Source organism: Ambystoma mexicanum, chromosome 6q (genome assembly GCF_040938575.1).
Source record: "Ambystoma mexicanum isolate Mex_15411 chromosome 6q, UKY_AmexF1_1, whole genome shotgun sequence".
Lineage (NCBI taxonomy): Eukaryota > Metazoa > Chordata > Amphibia > Caudata > Ambystomatidae > Ambystoma > Ambystoma mexicanum.
Genome location: NC_090937.1, coordinates 62,341,631 through 62,359,030, shown reverse-complemented (window position 1 = coordinate 62,359,030; position 17,400 = coordinate 62,341,631). Strand labels below are relative to the sequence as shown.

Sequence of the window (17,400 nt, the reverse complement as noted above, 5' to 3'; positions counted from 1 at the left end):
AAAACACGTCCATCGCCATTAGTTGTATCTGGGGCAAGTTGGAGGTTGCCCTTGGGGGAAGCGCAATACCACTGTTTATGTACCTCCAGTTGAAGGGAGTCCTGACAGGTTCCTATTGGGCTAAGACACTTTGGAAACGGCTCCTGCGATTTGAACAGGTTCTAGACACTCACACCTCTAAAAGGGCTGAATTTCTGAACTTTATAATGCACTGGTACTGCAGGGTCACAGAGGGACACGTACAACTCAAACAATGGGGTGATAACCTCCCCCTCGAGGACGATTTAGATATATGGCAGTAGATTTACAAAGCTTTGTGGTCTTCGACCATAGCGGTCCAATATAAGATGCATAATGCCAGACTATTGTTCCAGTGGCAGTTGACCCCTCTCGACTCTCAAAGATTTTCCCTAATGTTAGCCACCTTTGCTACAGGAATTGTGGGTCGGTGTCAATGTACTGGCATATATGGTGGGAGTGTCCCCTAGCCCAGGGTTATTGGAAGGAGGTCCTCGAATGGATCAATGACATTAACTGAATAGCGAGAGACCTGACTCCGCTATTGGTATTGTTTGGACTCGAAGCGCGAGGAGAAGACTTTTTGCAGGTTTACATGCAAAGTAATCTCCTTTTAGCTACAAGGGTGCGTCTCCCCCAACCCCCATGGAATGGTTGAATACAGCGCATGAGCTGTATGAGATGAAAAGCAGTACTGCACTGCATTACTGCTCTGCTACTATAATTGCATATGCACATAGCCATGGAATGGCTGCCCTTTATGGTCTATCATAGGGCGCAAAAGGCCACGGATGTGGCAAGAATAAGGCCATCGGTGTGACTGGCATGCTGTCACAAATAATTTTTCAGTTGATGTTAGAATGCATGCCTGTTTGTCAATGCATGCCTGTTTGCCAATACATGCAGTCACTGCTTTATTGAACCCAAGACCCTGCTGTGAATAATTGCCCTTCTCTGCCATCCATAGTACCCTCTCATTGTTATCTCCATTCTCTCAGTGGTGGTGGGCGGAGCAGGCTGTGGGGAGGGTGGTGCAGGGTGAAAAGGCACTGTTGAACGGGATGAAGAGAGAATATATGGTAATTTTGGGGATGACAATTGCTGCTCTTCTCTTGATTGCTGACAAAGTTGTAAGAAATTGCAAGATATATTTTTTTACCAATGTGAAATGTTTTGCCTTTTTCGTTTATTTCAATGAAAAACATTTTTGGAGAGAAAAAAAGGCAAAATTCAATTTTGGAATTCAGGAGGATCGTTTGATCCGATCAGGCTTGCACAAAAGCATTTGCACTAAGGGGAAAACAATATAAATGCCTGTGTTTCCATACAAGACCAGACGACAGAAAGCAACATACATACAGTGTATGAAGCCTTTACATGCATACAAGACCTGGGCTCGAAAGCCTGCTGGGGAGCACACCTGAGAGAGGACTTTATTTCATTTATTTATTTTATTTATTCGAATTTATAAAGCACACAAAGCGGCCATGGGGCATCGTGGCGCTGTTACAGCAGTCCTTACTTAGTTATGCAGAGAAAGAAACTTACGGACCTGTCTGTGTTCTTGTTTACATTAAACATTTTACCAGACAGGTGAGCAGTCACAGAGAAAACACTGGAAGTGATCAGACTGGTCGAAGGAGGCGGCAGAGGCTTAGCCTATGCCAGGTGAGCTGGGGGAGGGGAGCAGAGAGTACTGTCGAGTTTATCTGAAGAGTTTGGTTTTAAGTGATTCGCTGAATGCTAGATAGCATTCTCACTGGCGGCACAGCAATCTTGAATGGCAGTTAGGCAATCGGGGATGAGAGGGGGAGAGGAGGTGGCCGAGGGCAGACTGAAAATTAGCTGAGTGTCGTCAGCGTAGCACTGGAAATTTGAGCAGAAAATGGCAATAAAGTTGGTGAGAGTTGCCAGGTATTGGTTGAAAAGCCAGGGCGAGAGGTTAGACCCCTGGGGAACACCACAGGTAGAGAGGAAGATAGATGATAGGAAGGACCCAAGTTGGACCTGGGAGGGTCGATCAGAGAGGAAAGAGCTCAGCCAGGCCAGAGCCTGATCAGTGATACCCAGGTTGTCTCGTAGACCGTTAAGCAGGATGGTATAATTGACTGTGTCGAAGACAGAAGAGAGATCAAGTAGGAGGAGGACAGAGGGAATGTTAGAGTCAAGGTCTTAACTGATGTTCCGGAGAGCAGTTTCTATACTTCTGGCAGCTCTGAAAGTTGATTTTGTCTGGTAGTGCGGTTTCAGTTCAGTGGAAACCATATTGCCTCTTACCCAGGATGTTGTTGGCTTTTAGGAAGAGTTAGATTTGGTTAGATGCTGCTTTGTCCATGATTTTTAATAGAAATGGCACAGTGGTGATGGGTCTGTAGTTGTTTGGGGACTCAGGGTCTAGTGATGGTTTCTTCAGAAGGGGGCAAACCCTGGCTTCTTTGAGGCAGGAGGGGACGGTGCTGGAGGCAAAGGAAGCATTAATCAATGCTGTCAAAAAAGATGTTAGTGTGTCTGCGCAATCTTTGATGAGATTGGCCAGGCAGGCATTGCCTTTGCAGTTTGAAGTTTTTATGCTTTCCACGATGGCTAGTACTTCTATTTCAGACACCTCTCTGAAGGTGAAGAACAGTTTTTTGTGCATGGCTGATGGGTTCTTGGCCACACCGGGAGAAGGCAGAAAGCAGCAAAGGTGCTACATAAATGAGCCTACTTGTGATCTGTTCTCAAGTCCTCAGGGCAACATGTCCATGTAATCGTGAAACTCGGAGCAACAGTAAGCCTCAGCAACTGTAGCGACTACCTGGAATGGCTCTATGGGCCGGCATCTGGGAGATGACCTTTATCAAGCCCAGAAAACTATGTTCTATGGCAGACAATTATGGTTTCTTCTGCATGCTGATGTATGAAAATAATCAATCTATGTCAACAATCACATTGTCTTGCCTCTCAGTAAATCACTTTCGGTTAGTCTCTAATGAAATTCTGTAATCAATCTTTAGCATTTATATTTTTCAAGCATTGACATCTAGACGGGTCAGCACCAGTCTAAACACAAAAGATCCAATAACCTCTCAGTATCAAACAAGATATTAAAGTTTATCTAGAAAATATTTGTTCTCCTCAGTCGAGGGCTCTCCAATTCTCTGCACAAAAGGATATTGTGAAGTTGAGGAATTCTGTGAAAAAAATCCAACCATTAAAGTACGGCTCTCAGAAACCAAAGTGCTTATGAGAAAGGTCTTACCGGTTTTCACTGAGTTTCATGTCCCTCTGCAGAACAGTCAAGTCAGTCTGGAAGTCATTAATATGCAATGCCAAGGCAATCACGTGTGCTGTTATTTTCGCCTTCATGGATGCTGACATTATGTTCTGTAACCTGGAATAGAATACATAAAAGGGGATTAATGGCATTACCATATAACTATAAGCAATTCTCTTTGGTATATGGCCCGCTCTGTAAAGTCTGTGCTGTAGAGAAATTCCTAGTAACTGACAGGAGGGGAAATGCTTAGAAGGAGAGCAAGGGTCAGAGGTACAGACACCATGTCACAGTGTCAGATTCAAATCATTACCCAGGGGAGGACAGAATCTTTATAAGTAGGGTGCTTTGCCAAGTGACTCTAGACATCACTGAAATTCAAATTCAGAAATACAGCCCACAGAGAACAGACCTATGGCTCAGATTGCCCTGTTACTCCAGAGAGCAAACCAGGTCTTTGCAAAATAAAGTTTCATACCATCCGTATGAGCCGCAAGATGAAGGAGACATGGTTCTGCAAAAGTACATCTTAAATGGTAGGTTTCCAGAAACATACAATTGGAGAAAGAATGCAAGTATTTCCAAATCAGATTAGGTGGTAGTTTGAGAAAGGGGACTGCATCAATCATAGGTAATTGAATCTGTCCATCTACGAAAGTCACCTTTTTTACTTTCTGCATCAATTGAAGGATAGAGTAGACAGCCAGCTGACAATTTGGGAAAGAAGCACGTCAATCATTCAAGAAAGGTGTTGTATTGCCCATTATTGCTTTTTTCAGCTGTACAATTGTTAGGGCAGGATTTCAGTTTTAGGGGTTCTAACGTCCCAACTTTCTGAGCCGCTTTAAGTTTTTGCTGTCTTCTGTGGTATTTGACTTTTCTTTTGTGGGCAGAGGGCTTCTTCTAAAGTCCCCACTGCCATTGCAATAGTTTATCTGGTGTGCTACTCCTAATATTGCTATGACTACCAAGGAGGGGATACTTATTAATCACCCCCATTTTTGATTCTACTACCCTGAAAAAATGCTGCTGTGGTTTAGTTTTGGCTACAACAGGATTTTTTTCCACTTTTATTGCAACAGTAGCTCAATACACCTAGATGGTAAGCAATGCATTTTCTTAGGGTCTACTCTAGCCATTTTGTTATGGGACATCTCATTGTCTGTTTGGACTGCAAGTTTGTTTTTTACTGCCGCAAGGTCATACTGAGACAGCAAAGGCACATACAGTTGCAGTTTAGGCTGATGTAGACTGGTTTAAAATCTTATACTCTTCCCATGTACATTAAGTGGGGGACTGACTGACAGTAGACAGCCTCAAAGGCTGGCTGTGTGCGCTCTCCTTTGATGCGATTGGTGGGCTGCTTTAGACCAGCACCTTAGAGAATGTTTTATCAGTGGGAGAGCCTGTGAATTCCTCAGAGAGATCAGTACTTCAACTCCTGGAAGACTAGTACTGAAGGTGGGCTGCTGTTAAAGACCCTGGTGTAGCTATCCTAGCTTGGCACTAACTTGTTTGTCCTTGCACTATGCTCCTTCCCTGCTAATGTAATCGCTTGCTGGGCACTTATTTTGCTTTCTACCATCTTGCTGTTCCTTCATAGGACATCTTCCTGGTGTGCAGTGCTGCCTCCTGGCAAATCCTTCTGCCTTGAGGTGGATAGTCTGCCTGATCTGGAACACAACTGGCTTGCTACTGCTTTGCCTGATCTCCATTTTTGGATCATTCTTGGTTGTCTAATGATGTTACTCATATCACAAGACAGTTTGTCGTATGATGGCTGCCCCTTAGACTCCCCTGAGCTCACAAACATTGATCCCGGTCCTCCATTCTTCTGTATTCATTCATGGATGTGGTGTCTTCTGCTTGTGGGTCGTCCTCCCAACTGTCCTACTGTATGTTGCTCCTTTGGTCATTTGCAACCTTTCTGGGCCATGGGTTTAGGTCCCCTCAGCTCTGAACCCCCAGCAGAGGCAACTTGTACTAAAGCGGACAACCACACTCACCTATGCACCTATCATTCCTGGGCTGAAGTCTTCCGCGTAGTGCAATAAAGACTCATGTTCGGGGCATGCAGTCCTATACCTGTGGTTCCTGTTTTCATCTGAGGGAGAGGGATCCCCTGGGTCCTGGTGTGTGGTGGATTTCTGGTCTCTCTCCTGTACCTCTAATCTCCTGTTTCTGGATTTGGCTGTTTGCTCCCTCTTCAACCATCCCCCCTGGCCTGCTGGTTCTGGAACCCTGCACTGGAATTCTTTTTGGGGTTTCTCTCTGGTGTCCCCCTCCTGGCCAGTTGGCTTATGATGCCCCAATGGGATAAAATGAGACCTCACCCAACTTTCCCCTCTAACCAAAGCATGCCTATAGTATTGGTCTACATGGTTTCCTATGGGAGACCTTTTAGAAACTCTTCAATATCTTTGGGAATTTGCAAATGTATTTACCTGAACTAATTAATGTCCTGAACTAATGTGTGTTGCCCTATTCCCCCATAGGGCCCATAGGGCCCTGGGGTCTTTAGAACAAAGACTGCAATAGTAAAATGTACTTGGATTAATTGTAGCTTTTAATGGAATGCATCTCTGAAGTCCACTCTTTGCAATAGGAATTACTGGTGTTACAGTATCCACTTCCGGGTACTTTGTTTGTCTAATCCCTTTCTTCTCTATTTTTAAGACTTCTATAGGCTTAGCACTCATTTGTTAGGTTAGACTCCTATATAGTGTCCCAGAGTGAACTGCAGCCCATACTACATATTACTGCCCTATGGTGTGATGTCCACAATAGTTATGTGACTGTTTTAACCATAATGAGATACAACATGAATGTATATATGCATGTTTACATTATATTGTGCATGATGTATTTTATTGTGTGTGAGACAAATTTTACTTTGGTACAACGCCTTCTCAGATCAGATCTGAAGGTCAGTGCAATATTCCATATGCTGCACGGATCAGACATCTCTGGCAAGAGGTTGACATTGCCACATTACACACATGCTTGGGGGAGGAAATAGGAAATGGGCAGGGTAGAGGCTCTCATCTCATACCCCCAATCTAAAGGGAGGAGGGCAGTCAGCTATCCCATACCCCTGGACAGAGCAGCACCATATATCATGGTCAGGGATTGCAAACATTGAGCAGTGGCTTTGTCAAAAGCAACACAAAAAAAGGAATTCCTCATTTGTAAAAACATATTGCTCAAAAATGAACGCCTATCGTGGAATGTAGACACACAGTGAATAAATGATTCGCAAAAAAGAGTAGATAAACCTAGTTGTGAATCCTCTCATACCCCTAACTAAACAACCGCTCTCCTCTGTGACAGACATTGGCACCATGAAAACTTAGAAATGGTGAACATTGTGCTTTACCAATTCAACTTAACAAATTAACTCTGCAGAAGAATTATCGCAAATATGCTATACGTGAAAAACTAAAATGACTTTACAGCAAGCACAAACGCAATAAGACGTTTACAAAAACAAATCTGAACTTTGGGCTGGGCCCTTTACTGTGTTACTGGCAAGAGCCACCTTCTCCTGTCTCCTTAGGGCATTTGTTTCCTGACGTGCAGCGTGTACTTCCGCCCTCAACTCCCCGAGTAATTGGGCCAACTGGTCTGTGTCTGAAGTTTCCATTGCGCCTGGGCGGGAATTTTGTGGTAAGGCTTCGCGTTCTGTAACGCTCACCTGGTTCCCCCGGAGGCGCGGGTCTTGATCTGGCGAGGATACTGTCTTCAGTGTTAGGCGCAGGGTTCGTCTTGCTCCCGGACTGGGCCCCCTTCCCACCGACAGTTTAAGCTGAAGAGAGAGATGTCTGCAAGGGTAAACCAAGGTATTAGTGTTTGGAAGGTTCGGAAAGTTCCTAGCCCCTCTCGCCCTTTCTTTCCCCGTGGAACTGGGTTGATATTGCGCTTACCTTATATAGGTAAATGCCGGGCTCTCCATCCTGCGTCTTATGCAGGGGCGCTGGATCCAGTTGCTTCACTGGATGCGAGCTCTGCCTCTTGATAGCAGAGGATTTGCTGAGAGCGAAGACGCCGTTAATGCACGAGCGTGCCTTGTAAGTATTAAAGTTCCTTTTGCCTTGTTTTCTTCTCTTTCAAAAGTCTTAAGTCTGTAAAGTCTATGTCTTTCCCTTTTCAGATGCTGTGACGATGAAGATTATCCTTCTAATGGCACGTAAGTAGAAAGACTGCACTAGCGCTGGAGAATGCTCCGTAATGTCTCTTTTGTCTTTGCAGGTGCTGAGGTGCAGCGCGAACAGATTGAAAGCGAGCATAACACAGGTAAGCAGTCTTGTAACTAAGCGTTACTAACCGATGTATCTTGCCTTGCAGGTGCCGGAATGCAGCGCGAGCTGAGTTGGAACGGGCGTAACACAGGTAAGCAGAACTTGTAGTTGAATATTACTAACCGATGTTCTCTCTCTTTGCAGATGTCGGATGCCGGAAGAGAAAGGCAGAGAAAGGCGCCTTGGATGCTGCCGTTGGATTAGGTAAGTAGATTCACTGCCTTTACTTTAACCTAACCTGTGCCTTTGTTTTGCAGGAGCTGCAGAAGACTGAAGAAGACTGCAGATTGGATTCCAGCAGGTTATTTCGTGTTCACAGGATCTGGAGCTGGAGGTTTCCTGGAGCTGACACGGTGAGCGTCCTGCTGCAGATGCAGAATAACGCGAAGCACGTGAAACCAATCGGGTGTGGTTTAAATAGCCCTCTGTAGTGCTTAGGCGTCTCCTTCCACGGCCCCACCCAGGTAAGAAAAGAGTTCCAGATTTCTAAAAGAGTTCCTGTGTTCTGCTTCCAGGGAGTGGCTCCTGCTCCAACCAGACAGAAAAAGTAGTTCCAGGCAGAGAAGGATCAGGAGACCAGTTAGCTGGTAAGTAAGCAGCATGGTCTGCTACAGGTAGGTCCACCAAGCACTCTTATCCAATATGAGCCCGGCGCTTCCTGTGCCGGGACCAGTCACCATCATGAGCCTGGCGCCACTGGCGCCAGGACAAGGTCCAGAGGGTCCCTATAGGGACTGGCTGGTTCCTGGGATCAGAGTCATGGGCCTGCTTCCAAGGTCGTGGGGCAAGTCCTGACCCCTTGGAAGCAGGGATCATGACACCTATGCTTCTACGTGGGTAGAAAGGGAGAATGACTTGAAAGTACATTTTCAACCACCACCTCGCCTCTCCATTACATATACCATTCCCACTTCCGACACCCAGCTTGATGCATGTGTGTCCAACTACGCCTTGGCCACTGATCACCTTCTAGTATTTGGAGACTATAAAATTAAATCTAGATTGTCCTAATCTTTATTCAAATGACCTGGTTTCATGCAACACCCTTGTCTTATAGTAAAACAGGGACCACACGCAACAAACGTCACAAACTTGACTTGGTGTTATCTTAAGGTTTGGGAAATATGTGGATGGTGTTGCTCCGATATACTCTAACCAATATCAAGTCATAACAAACCAAGCAAAACCATGTGTTTGAGAAATATGGAAAAGCTCAGAAGTTCCCAGCACTATGATCAATTGTGTCGTTTTGTATTGCTCCACAGGTTACAATCATAGCTTCCCACATGAATGCTCAGATTTTGTGACCAGTCTCCTAGCACTCTAACAAACTACAGATATTAGGGGATATCAATCTCTGGTTTGAGGTGAATACACAGAAATCATCCCCATTTCCATGATACAATGTCCAGCCTAGTCTTTAACCGTAGGGGACCAAACCCACTCAAATGAAAGCCCATCACTCAATATCATCTGTGCCTTCAAAAGACCACACGCCAGTCTTACACACATTATAGTCCCATGGTCCGAACACCAGCAAAAAAGTGAATCCTGAGAATTTCAAAGTTGTTATTGACCCTGGGTATTTTGAAAAATCAATTGCCCAGAAAACCCAATCATTCTGCTCAAACATTTTAACTAGGAAATAACCAGTACGCAACATCTTAAACCCCATGATCTGTAAAACACCAAATCTCTGAAAAGAAGAAGATATGCATAGTTTGACAGGGCACAACACACTCAAATGAAGTAGGACAATCCTAGAAGATAAATGGATAGAAAAACCGATCAAATTATGACAAACTAGATTAAACATGAATAACAAAGCTAGCGTTACACCATTGAACAAAAATACATTTTGAAAACTGTTCCAAATCTACAAAGAACTGACATCACCCTACCAAATTAGTTCCAAACACACTTGAACCCAGGTCTTCGAAGACAAACTAGCACTTATTCCAAGACAAGATCAGACAATACTCAAAGATGAAGATCCAAAAATGATCTTTTTTAAGTAGTCGTCCATGGAACCACAAACCAAACATCCTACAAAGAGATCTCTCCCTTAAAGCATTGGGGAACAGGCAAATGGTGGTATGTATTCTCTCTTCCATTACTTGTTGCACTTATGTTATTATTATGCAGGACTCTCAGCAGTTATCACCACTCCCTTTAAAAAGAAAAGTAAAACAGCGCAGATGTGCCTAACAATTATTGCCCAATCTCGAACATCCCTTTAATGGCAAAAATGAAGGAAATTGTTGCAATTTAAGTTTTCACGCTACTACATGAAGTTGCGTCAGGCTTTAGACACCTTACAAGTACAGAGACCAATCTTCGGGAAATGAGAGAATGCTTACTAAAAAGTTTGGATTTAAACATGCCAGTATTTGTCAGCTGCCTACGACTTGGTTGACACCAATTCCTTCTCAAAAGGAACCAAACCATAATAGTCATGAATGGATCTTCCGGTGCCTGGATAGCATCCTTTCTGGGAGAATATTCAGCTCATGTCACGCTGGGAGGACTCATTCACACCCTTTCCTCTAAACACAGGCGTCCCCCAACCATCTTAACTTTCAATGGCTATTCCAAGGCTCTGGCATCCCTAATTAGTTTTAACCGCTAATTTACAACTTTGGATAACTTCAAACCCATAATAAAACAGTCAAGCACAATATCAAACCTTTGTCCTCAAGCAGTCCAAAACTGGATAACCAAGAACAATTTGTCTCAATGTTAGCAAAACTGAAAACATATTCCTCACAAATTACACCCTGATTTCACTCCCTTGTTACATGGGCCGACTCAATGGGTTCCCCTTAAGACCAATGTGAAAAGCTAAAAACATGATATTACTTTCGACTCCAATCATTCCGCAGTTGAACAACATCACAAAGAAATCCCATTTTCAACTACACAGTTTTAGGAAAATAATATCTCTTTGCTGTGATGACACAGAGTTAACGTAACGAGATTCCTTGAATTTTCTAGTCTTGTACGTGGCAAAAGTCTACACTTCCGTCAGAATAAGACAGCAATAATTCACACGTACCTATAAAAGAGCAGCCAGACTGGTAGTGGGTCCAAATTCTTGTCCACGGGTCTGAAAGCACAAATGAGGCTCTCACTAGACACCAGGATCATGTTAAAATCAATATTGAAAGGTAAATGCAGTGTGCCATCTACAGCACCCACAAACCAACATACTATCTAAAAAGGTACCTATCAGGGAGAAACCTGGGATCAGCCAAAAGAAAAAAGTTAATTTAAGCAAATTACAAGAACATGAGTAGCCATTAATTTGCTTCTTTATTGCCCAGTTTGTGCTACTTTATCCCAAAATAACTTTGTACAAGTACAAACTTTGTTCATTACAGGCATGTTTAAAAAAAAGTCCCTTCCAAAAAGAATGCTCAAAACAGTGTAAACCAATCAATGGAGAAATTAATTACCTTCATATTCTTTATAAGGATTCTTCTCCTGTAGATTCCTCGTCCGATAGATATCCTCATTCAGCTCTGCTGCTCAGAAATTTTGACAGAGCGTAGTGGACCTCGACTTGGACGTCGATAGTCGGTCCGTCTTGCTCGGTGCTCGATTGTCGGCTCCGGACGGGAGGTTGTGCGTCATATATATACCACGTCACTACGCCCCATATTCAGTTCCCCATTTGTTCCTCGTGATTGAATGCTGCAGAGGAGAAACGATGAGAGACAAGACTAACCAGCCTGTAAAAACTTGACGAAGGGAAACATCCCCAAGAGGTGAAAAACAGCTTGGAATAAATCTCCCAAGAATTGGAGAGAAATGAAAAATTGAAAAAGATTTCTTTCTTTAAAGACAGGCGACGAGTCAGATAGTAGTGGTCCCCTCAGAGCCATCACTATGCGTGCCTTCACATAGACAGATGCGCCAAGCCTTAACCACTTTCTCAGCGTGGATGGATAGGATGGGTGATGAGGAATTCTGCTGGAGAAGAATCCAGAAAAAAACATTACGGTAAGTAATTGCTCCTGCAGATTCCTCATCTAATAGACTCCCCAAGCATTTGGACCATGGAGGCGGGCAGAAAGTGTTACATTTTGCAGAACTGTCCTACCAAAACGTGCATAGGCCCTGCGGGCAACATCCAGACAATAGTGCCTGGTAAACGTGTGCAAGTATGACCATGTGGCCGCACAACAAATGTCCCCAGTGGAAACTCCCCTCTACAAGGCCGTAGAAGCCGAGGCCTCTCTTGTCGGGTGTGCCCTGGCGCCGGGAGGAAGCTTCCTGCATACAGACTGGCAGCATTCCGCAATGCAAAGAATAATCCATGGAGCTAGAGTCTGCTTCATTACAGTTAGACCATTGTGGGACAATGGATGGGTCACAAACAGCTGTTCAGACTTCCGGAACTCAGACGTCCTAACAATGTAAATACTCAAAGCTCTTTTGGGGTCTAAGCAATGCATCCGCTCCTCCTCAGAGGGGGGTGGTGGAGGGTAGACGACCGGTATGTCTATGGCCTGAGAAAGGTGAAACTCAAATACCACTTTCGGAAGAAAGCCAGGCCTTACTTTAAGGGAAACCTTTTCCCGAAAGAACCGTAGGAATGAAGGGTTGGAGCAAGGCCTGAAGTTTGCTAACTCTCCTGGCTAATGTAATCACAACCAAAAATGCTGTCATCAATGATAGCAGCTGCAAAGAACTGGAATGTATGGGCTCAAACAGAGCCGCCATCAACAATGTCAGAACTAGATTTAAATCCCAGTCTGGGACAACAAAATGAGTTGGCAGAAACCTATTCACAAAGCCCTTCAGGAATTGGGCCATAACCGGGATCGTAAAGAAGGAACCTTGATCCAGGACCTTTTGAACACAGACAAGGTCGCCAAGTATCGTTTGACTATGGTAACCTGAAGGCCTGCTGAGGCCATTGACAGAAGGAACTACCTCACTGTAGGGGTGGGGCAAGAGATGGGATCTATGTCGCATTCCCTGCACCACGACTCAAATCTTCTACACCTACACGTATACAAAGATCTGGTAGATTGTCTGGGTGCAGCCAGCAAGACCTCAAGCACCTTCTCAAAGGTCCCAGTCGTCATACTTCATCCCAGTGCTTTAAGTGGGCCGGGGTCAGCCGGGCTGGTCCGCGGCAGTCTCCAAAAAGAGGGGGCGAGCCGGGGCCCTGCCTGGGCCCCCCGTTACAGCAGGACATTATCCCGCCATAGCCGCAACGGGACATTAGCATGCAGCGCTGCCATGAACAAAGACAGCTGGATTGACAGAAGTGTCAGGTACAGCGCCGTGCACAAGTTGCAGTGCGCGCAACGCTGTGGCTGGCATTTGTCAGTCACAGCTCTGACTCCTTTCCCTCGATCCGCCCAGATACTCGCAGACGTCGTAGGGGTCAGAACAAAAGCACTGCTGTTTATTGGCCCTGGTGAATGCCCAGAGAGCAGAGCTTAATAGCTCAGGGGATGGCGCAGGAAGTGTGGCTCGCCCAGACAGCTCACCATGGGAGACATGGTTAAGCATTTCTTTGTTACAAACAAAGGAATGCATATTCTGAAAGCAGCCTCCGAGATGTTCTGGAGACACACACCCTGTGTCCCCATTTGTGCCGACAGCCTTTCAAGTGTGGGCAATTTATGAGTGATGGCTCATTTAACAAGCCATTGTTATTACACAGTATGCGCCTAACATTTCAGTGTTAAGACATTACCATGGGGCTTTTTTTCAGAAGACCAGCACAATGCATCAGTTACCTCACGAAATGCTACACAGAAGTTTTTTTAAAGCTATGTTCTTTATTTTCATGTCTTTTCATTTGACGCACCAAAACCTTTTTTGTATATTACATTTTAGTTACGTATGGTGCATGCCTGGGAAGGTTAACTGTCATTTTCTTGCTTAAGTATTTTAGTGGCTGCTTTGGGACATAGACTAAATGCATCCACTCTGCATCAAAGCTCTTTTCATTTTCTTAACAAGCCAGCCACTGCCTACTGCTCACACCAGATGGCAACTCAAGGTCACTTGGCACCTTGATTAAGAACGCAAGTTTTATTGTGTGTCACCATGCAGACAGTAGTCCATGGCAAATCAACGCAGTGATGTGTGAAGTGATGATTTGTGCACTGCACAAGACACCATCTTGTTGGTTAATGGCATCTATGTGGGGCTCCTCTATGTAACAGCACATATACCTGTTTTTGTCTGATGTGTCTCATGGCCATACAACAGCACACTGGAACGTGTTGTGTATGTGGCTGACGAGAATGCCATACTGTTCACACACTTAAACACATAAATCAATCAAAGAAGTTGCCTCAAATTGTACCTCCACTAGGCCAAATGCCTATTGTGCACTGCCCACCATGATTTTCACTAGCTGCAGGACAGCACTAATATGAGATGCTAATGCCATCTCTGTTAGATAAAGCCTGAGCCTGCTCTTTTTTGCAGAAATAACCACTGAGGCCTGTGTAATGGTGGGGACATAGTGGCTGAGGAACTTTGGACTCTTTACCATGCATTGGAAGCCGGTTTTGTTTAAAACGGTTCACCAGTTTATTACTGTCAGGCCAAAGTTTTTAAGAGGTACGATTCTTTCTGTGCATTGCTTAATGGGTCTCTCTTGTAGGGTTTCCCTTCCTGGCTATAGATATAATTCCTTAAATATATTTCTGTATTTGGGGCTGGGCATACTCCCGCAGAGACCCAGCCCTACATACAACCCGGTGCATTTTTAAATGTTCTTATTTAGGCCACGCCCATCACGTCTTACACCACACCCATCAGCCAAGCCACGCCCCCAAATGAGGCCCCCACCCTCAATTTCTTACCCCTCTTAAAGCACTGCCTCATCCTCTCAACACCACAAATGTAGGTTGAGAGACTCCGAGTTCGGGTAAAGTACCGGACCTTCCGACTGGGTCAGGAGATCCATGCACAGAGGCAATTGGTGAGGTGGACAGATGGTCAGATCCAAGAGGTCGGAGTACCAAGTTCTCCTCGCCCAGTCCGGGGCGATCAACCTCATGGTTGCACAAAACCTCTTCAATCTCCTGAGAACCCATGGGATGACGGAAATCGGGGAGGAAGGCATAGTGGAGAGGGAAGGTCCAATCCACCAGAAACACATCCACCAATACACTGTTCGTTGGGAATTCCCTCGAGCAAAACTGTGGCAAACAGATCCACTGCTGGGGTACCCCAGAGAGAGAAGATCGTTTCTAGGACTTCCTGGCACACTTCCCACTCCTGTGAGACCATGCTCTGCCTGCTCAGAGCATCTGCTAAGCCATTCTTTATCATTGCCAGATGAACTGCCGCAACCGAGACTGGGTTCTCCAGCAACCAGAACCACAGCTGCATCGCCTCTGTGCAGAGGGGAAGGGAGCGCACACCACCCTGCTTGTTCAGGTAGTGCATGGCCACCGTTTTGTCCATCATGATTAGGACATGCTTCCCCTTGAGAGATGGGAAGAAAGCCCTCAGGGCTAACCTGATGGCTATCAACTCCAGCCTGTTGGTGTGCCACCTGGCTTCCATCGCTGACCAAAGGCCACTCACCTGCAAGTCCTCGCAGTGAGCGCCCCAACTCTTCAGAGACGCATCCGTGACCACTCGGGCCCGAGGCAAAAAGGGTTCCGCCGCCATGAGATTGCTGTAGTCGGTCCACCAGCTGAGGTAGTCGACCACTGACCTTGACACCCAGAGGGAATCCGTGAGGGCTCTGGGGTACTGTGACCACTGACTTCTAAGCAGCTAATGTAGGGATCTCATGCGCAGCTTGGCCTATGGCACAAGGAAAATGCAGGAGGCCATGAGACTTAAGAGGCAGAGGAAGGAAGCCGCTGGTAAGGTGGCATGGTTCCGGAACAAGTCAACCATCTGTGCAATGCTGTTGACTCTCTCCTCAGGAGGGAAGGCCTTCCCTACCCGGGTGTTTAGGACTGCTCCAATGAACTGGATCCTCTGGACTGGCATCACATGGGACATCTTCAAGTTCAGGGAGAAGCCCAGCTTATGCAGTAGCAGACAGGTGTCCTCTAGATGAGCCAAGACCTGTCCCGACGACTTCCCTCGGATCAGCCAGTCGTCCAGGTACGGGAACACGTGGACCCTGGATCTCCTGAGGTGAGCTGCGACTTCCGCCATGATCTTGGTAAAGACCATTGGAGCGGAGGTCAGCCCAAAGGGAAGCACCTTGAACTGATAGTGCTTGTCCCCTATGAGGAATCTCAGGAACTTCCTGTGCTTCTGATCTATCGGCACATGGAAATAAGTGTCCTGCAGATCTTTTGACACCAGCCAGTCCTGAATATCGAGAGCATGAAGAATTTCTCTCAATGTCACCATCCTGATTTTGTCTTTCCTCAGGAACTTGTTCAAAGCACTGAGGTCCACAATGGGATGGAGACCTCCTCCCTTCATGGGCACCAGGAAATGCCAGGAATACCAACTTGATCCTCTCTGTTTGGGAGGTACCTCTTCCACAGCACCCTTCAACAACAGGGCTCGCAGTTCTCCTGGAGCTCCTGTCCCAGTTGGATTGGAGGTGGTGGGGACCTGTCTGGTCCTAAGAAGGGCAGACAATCACTCCACAAGCTGCAGGGCCCAGACATCAGAGATCATCTCCTGCCACTGAGGCCAATGCTCTCCACCAACCGGTAAGTCATGGGAGTGGCAGTGGCAATCTAAGCAGCGTGGAGGGCGGAGCCGGCTCTGCTGCCGTTTGCTGGCCTTTAGAAGCCCCTCTGCCCCTGCCATAGGTGCAAGAAACGCCTGTGTCCCTCCCTGACCTGCGGGAGCGCCTTCATGCTGTGAGGCACATAGCGCCTGTAGGCTCTTCCTCTTTAGGCAAAGTTTCAAGCAGGTTTGGCTGGCTGCGCGAGTCAAAAAAGGAGCTCTCCCTCGAAAGGCATGTCCAGTAACCTATTCTGGACATTCAGAGACAAGCGAGAAGACCTGAGATATGCTAGTCTCCTCAAGACTACCGCTGACCACATTGAACGGCGAACGCAGTTGGCCACGTCCATGCCCGTTTTGCAATGACTGCTTGGCCACCTCCTTCCTATCTTCCACCAGATGTGAAAATCCATCCTGCATTTCACATTCAGGAATGTATTGAGCTGCCTGCCTCACAGCTTTCCACAAGCCGAATTCGTATTTTGCAAAACCGAAGGCTACACTGGTGGCTTTTCAAGGCTATTCTGCCTGGGGTAGATTAGAAGTGAAGGATGCAAGCCTGCAGGACGTTGTGGCCGCCTGCACAACAAGCCCTTCCGGAGAAGGGTGAGAAGTCAGAAATAATGGGTCTCTTCTCGCCAGCCTCTACTGTCCTGTAATAGTAGAGCTGACTGGGGGATTGGAGCTGGGATGCTGCCACAAGGAGGCTAGGGGATCTGCAATCGCAGGATTAAGTGGCATGTTACATTCTGTCACAGGACCCTCATCTAATAGGTTTGTAGCCCTGAGTAGGCACGGATGTGGACTTCAGGCCTAGGGTGTCTACTACCCTTTGCACTAGTGCTCTGAACTTAGCATGGCTGTGAGTGTAGGGCTTACCTTGCTTAAGTTCTACATCTGGAGACATGTCCAGGCCGCTGGCATCATGGAGCCCTTGTGCCAGTGCCAACAGGTCTGCCTGCTCATCGAAAAGAAATAGACGCCTCCCGGCCCTTTATATATAGTATCGATGTCCCCTTAGTGATCACCCTGATCGGCACCAAAAAATGGACACCATGGATTCGAAGAATCTGGATCTGGAGAGAGGGGCAAAGGATCCAAGTCGGCGCCGAAGACTTCTCATTCCACGTGGATGGAATGGCC

General features: G+C 46.2%; 1 protein-coding gene across 1 annotated transcript in view; it reads right to left on the bottom strand.

Moving 5' to 3' along the window:
* POLR1E (RNA polymerase I subunit E) overlaps window positions 1–17,400 on the bottom strand; it is a 485,913-nt gene that overhangs the window by 28,060 nt on the left and 440,453 nt on the right. The window contains exon 11 of the mRNA XM_069630483.1: window positions 3,260–3,391. Coding sequence (XP_069486584.1) covers window positions 3,260–3,391 — 132 coding nt within the window. The remainder of the gene's footprint in view (window positions 1–3,259; window positions 3,392–17,400) is intronic.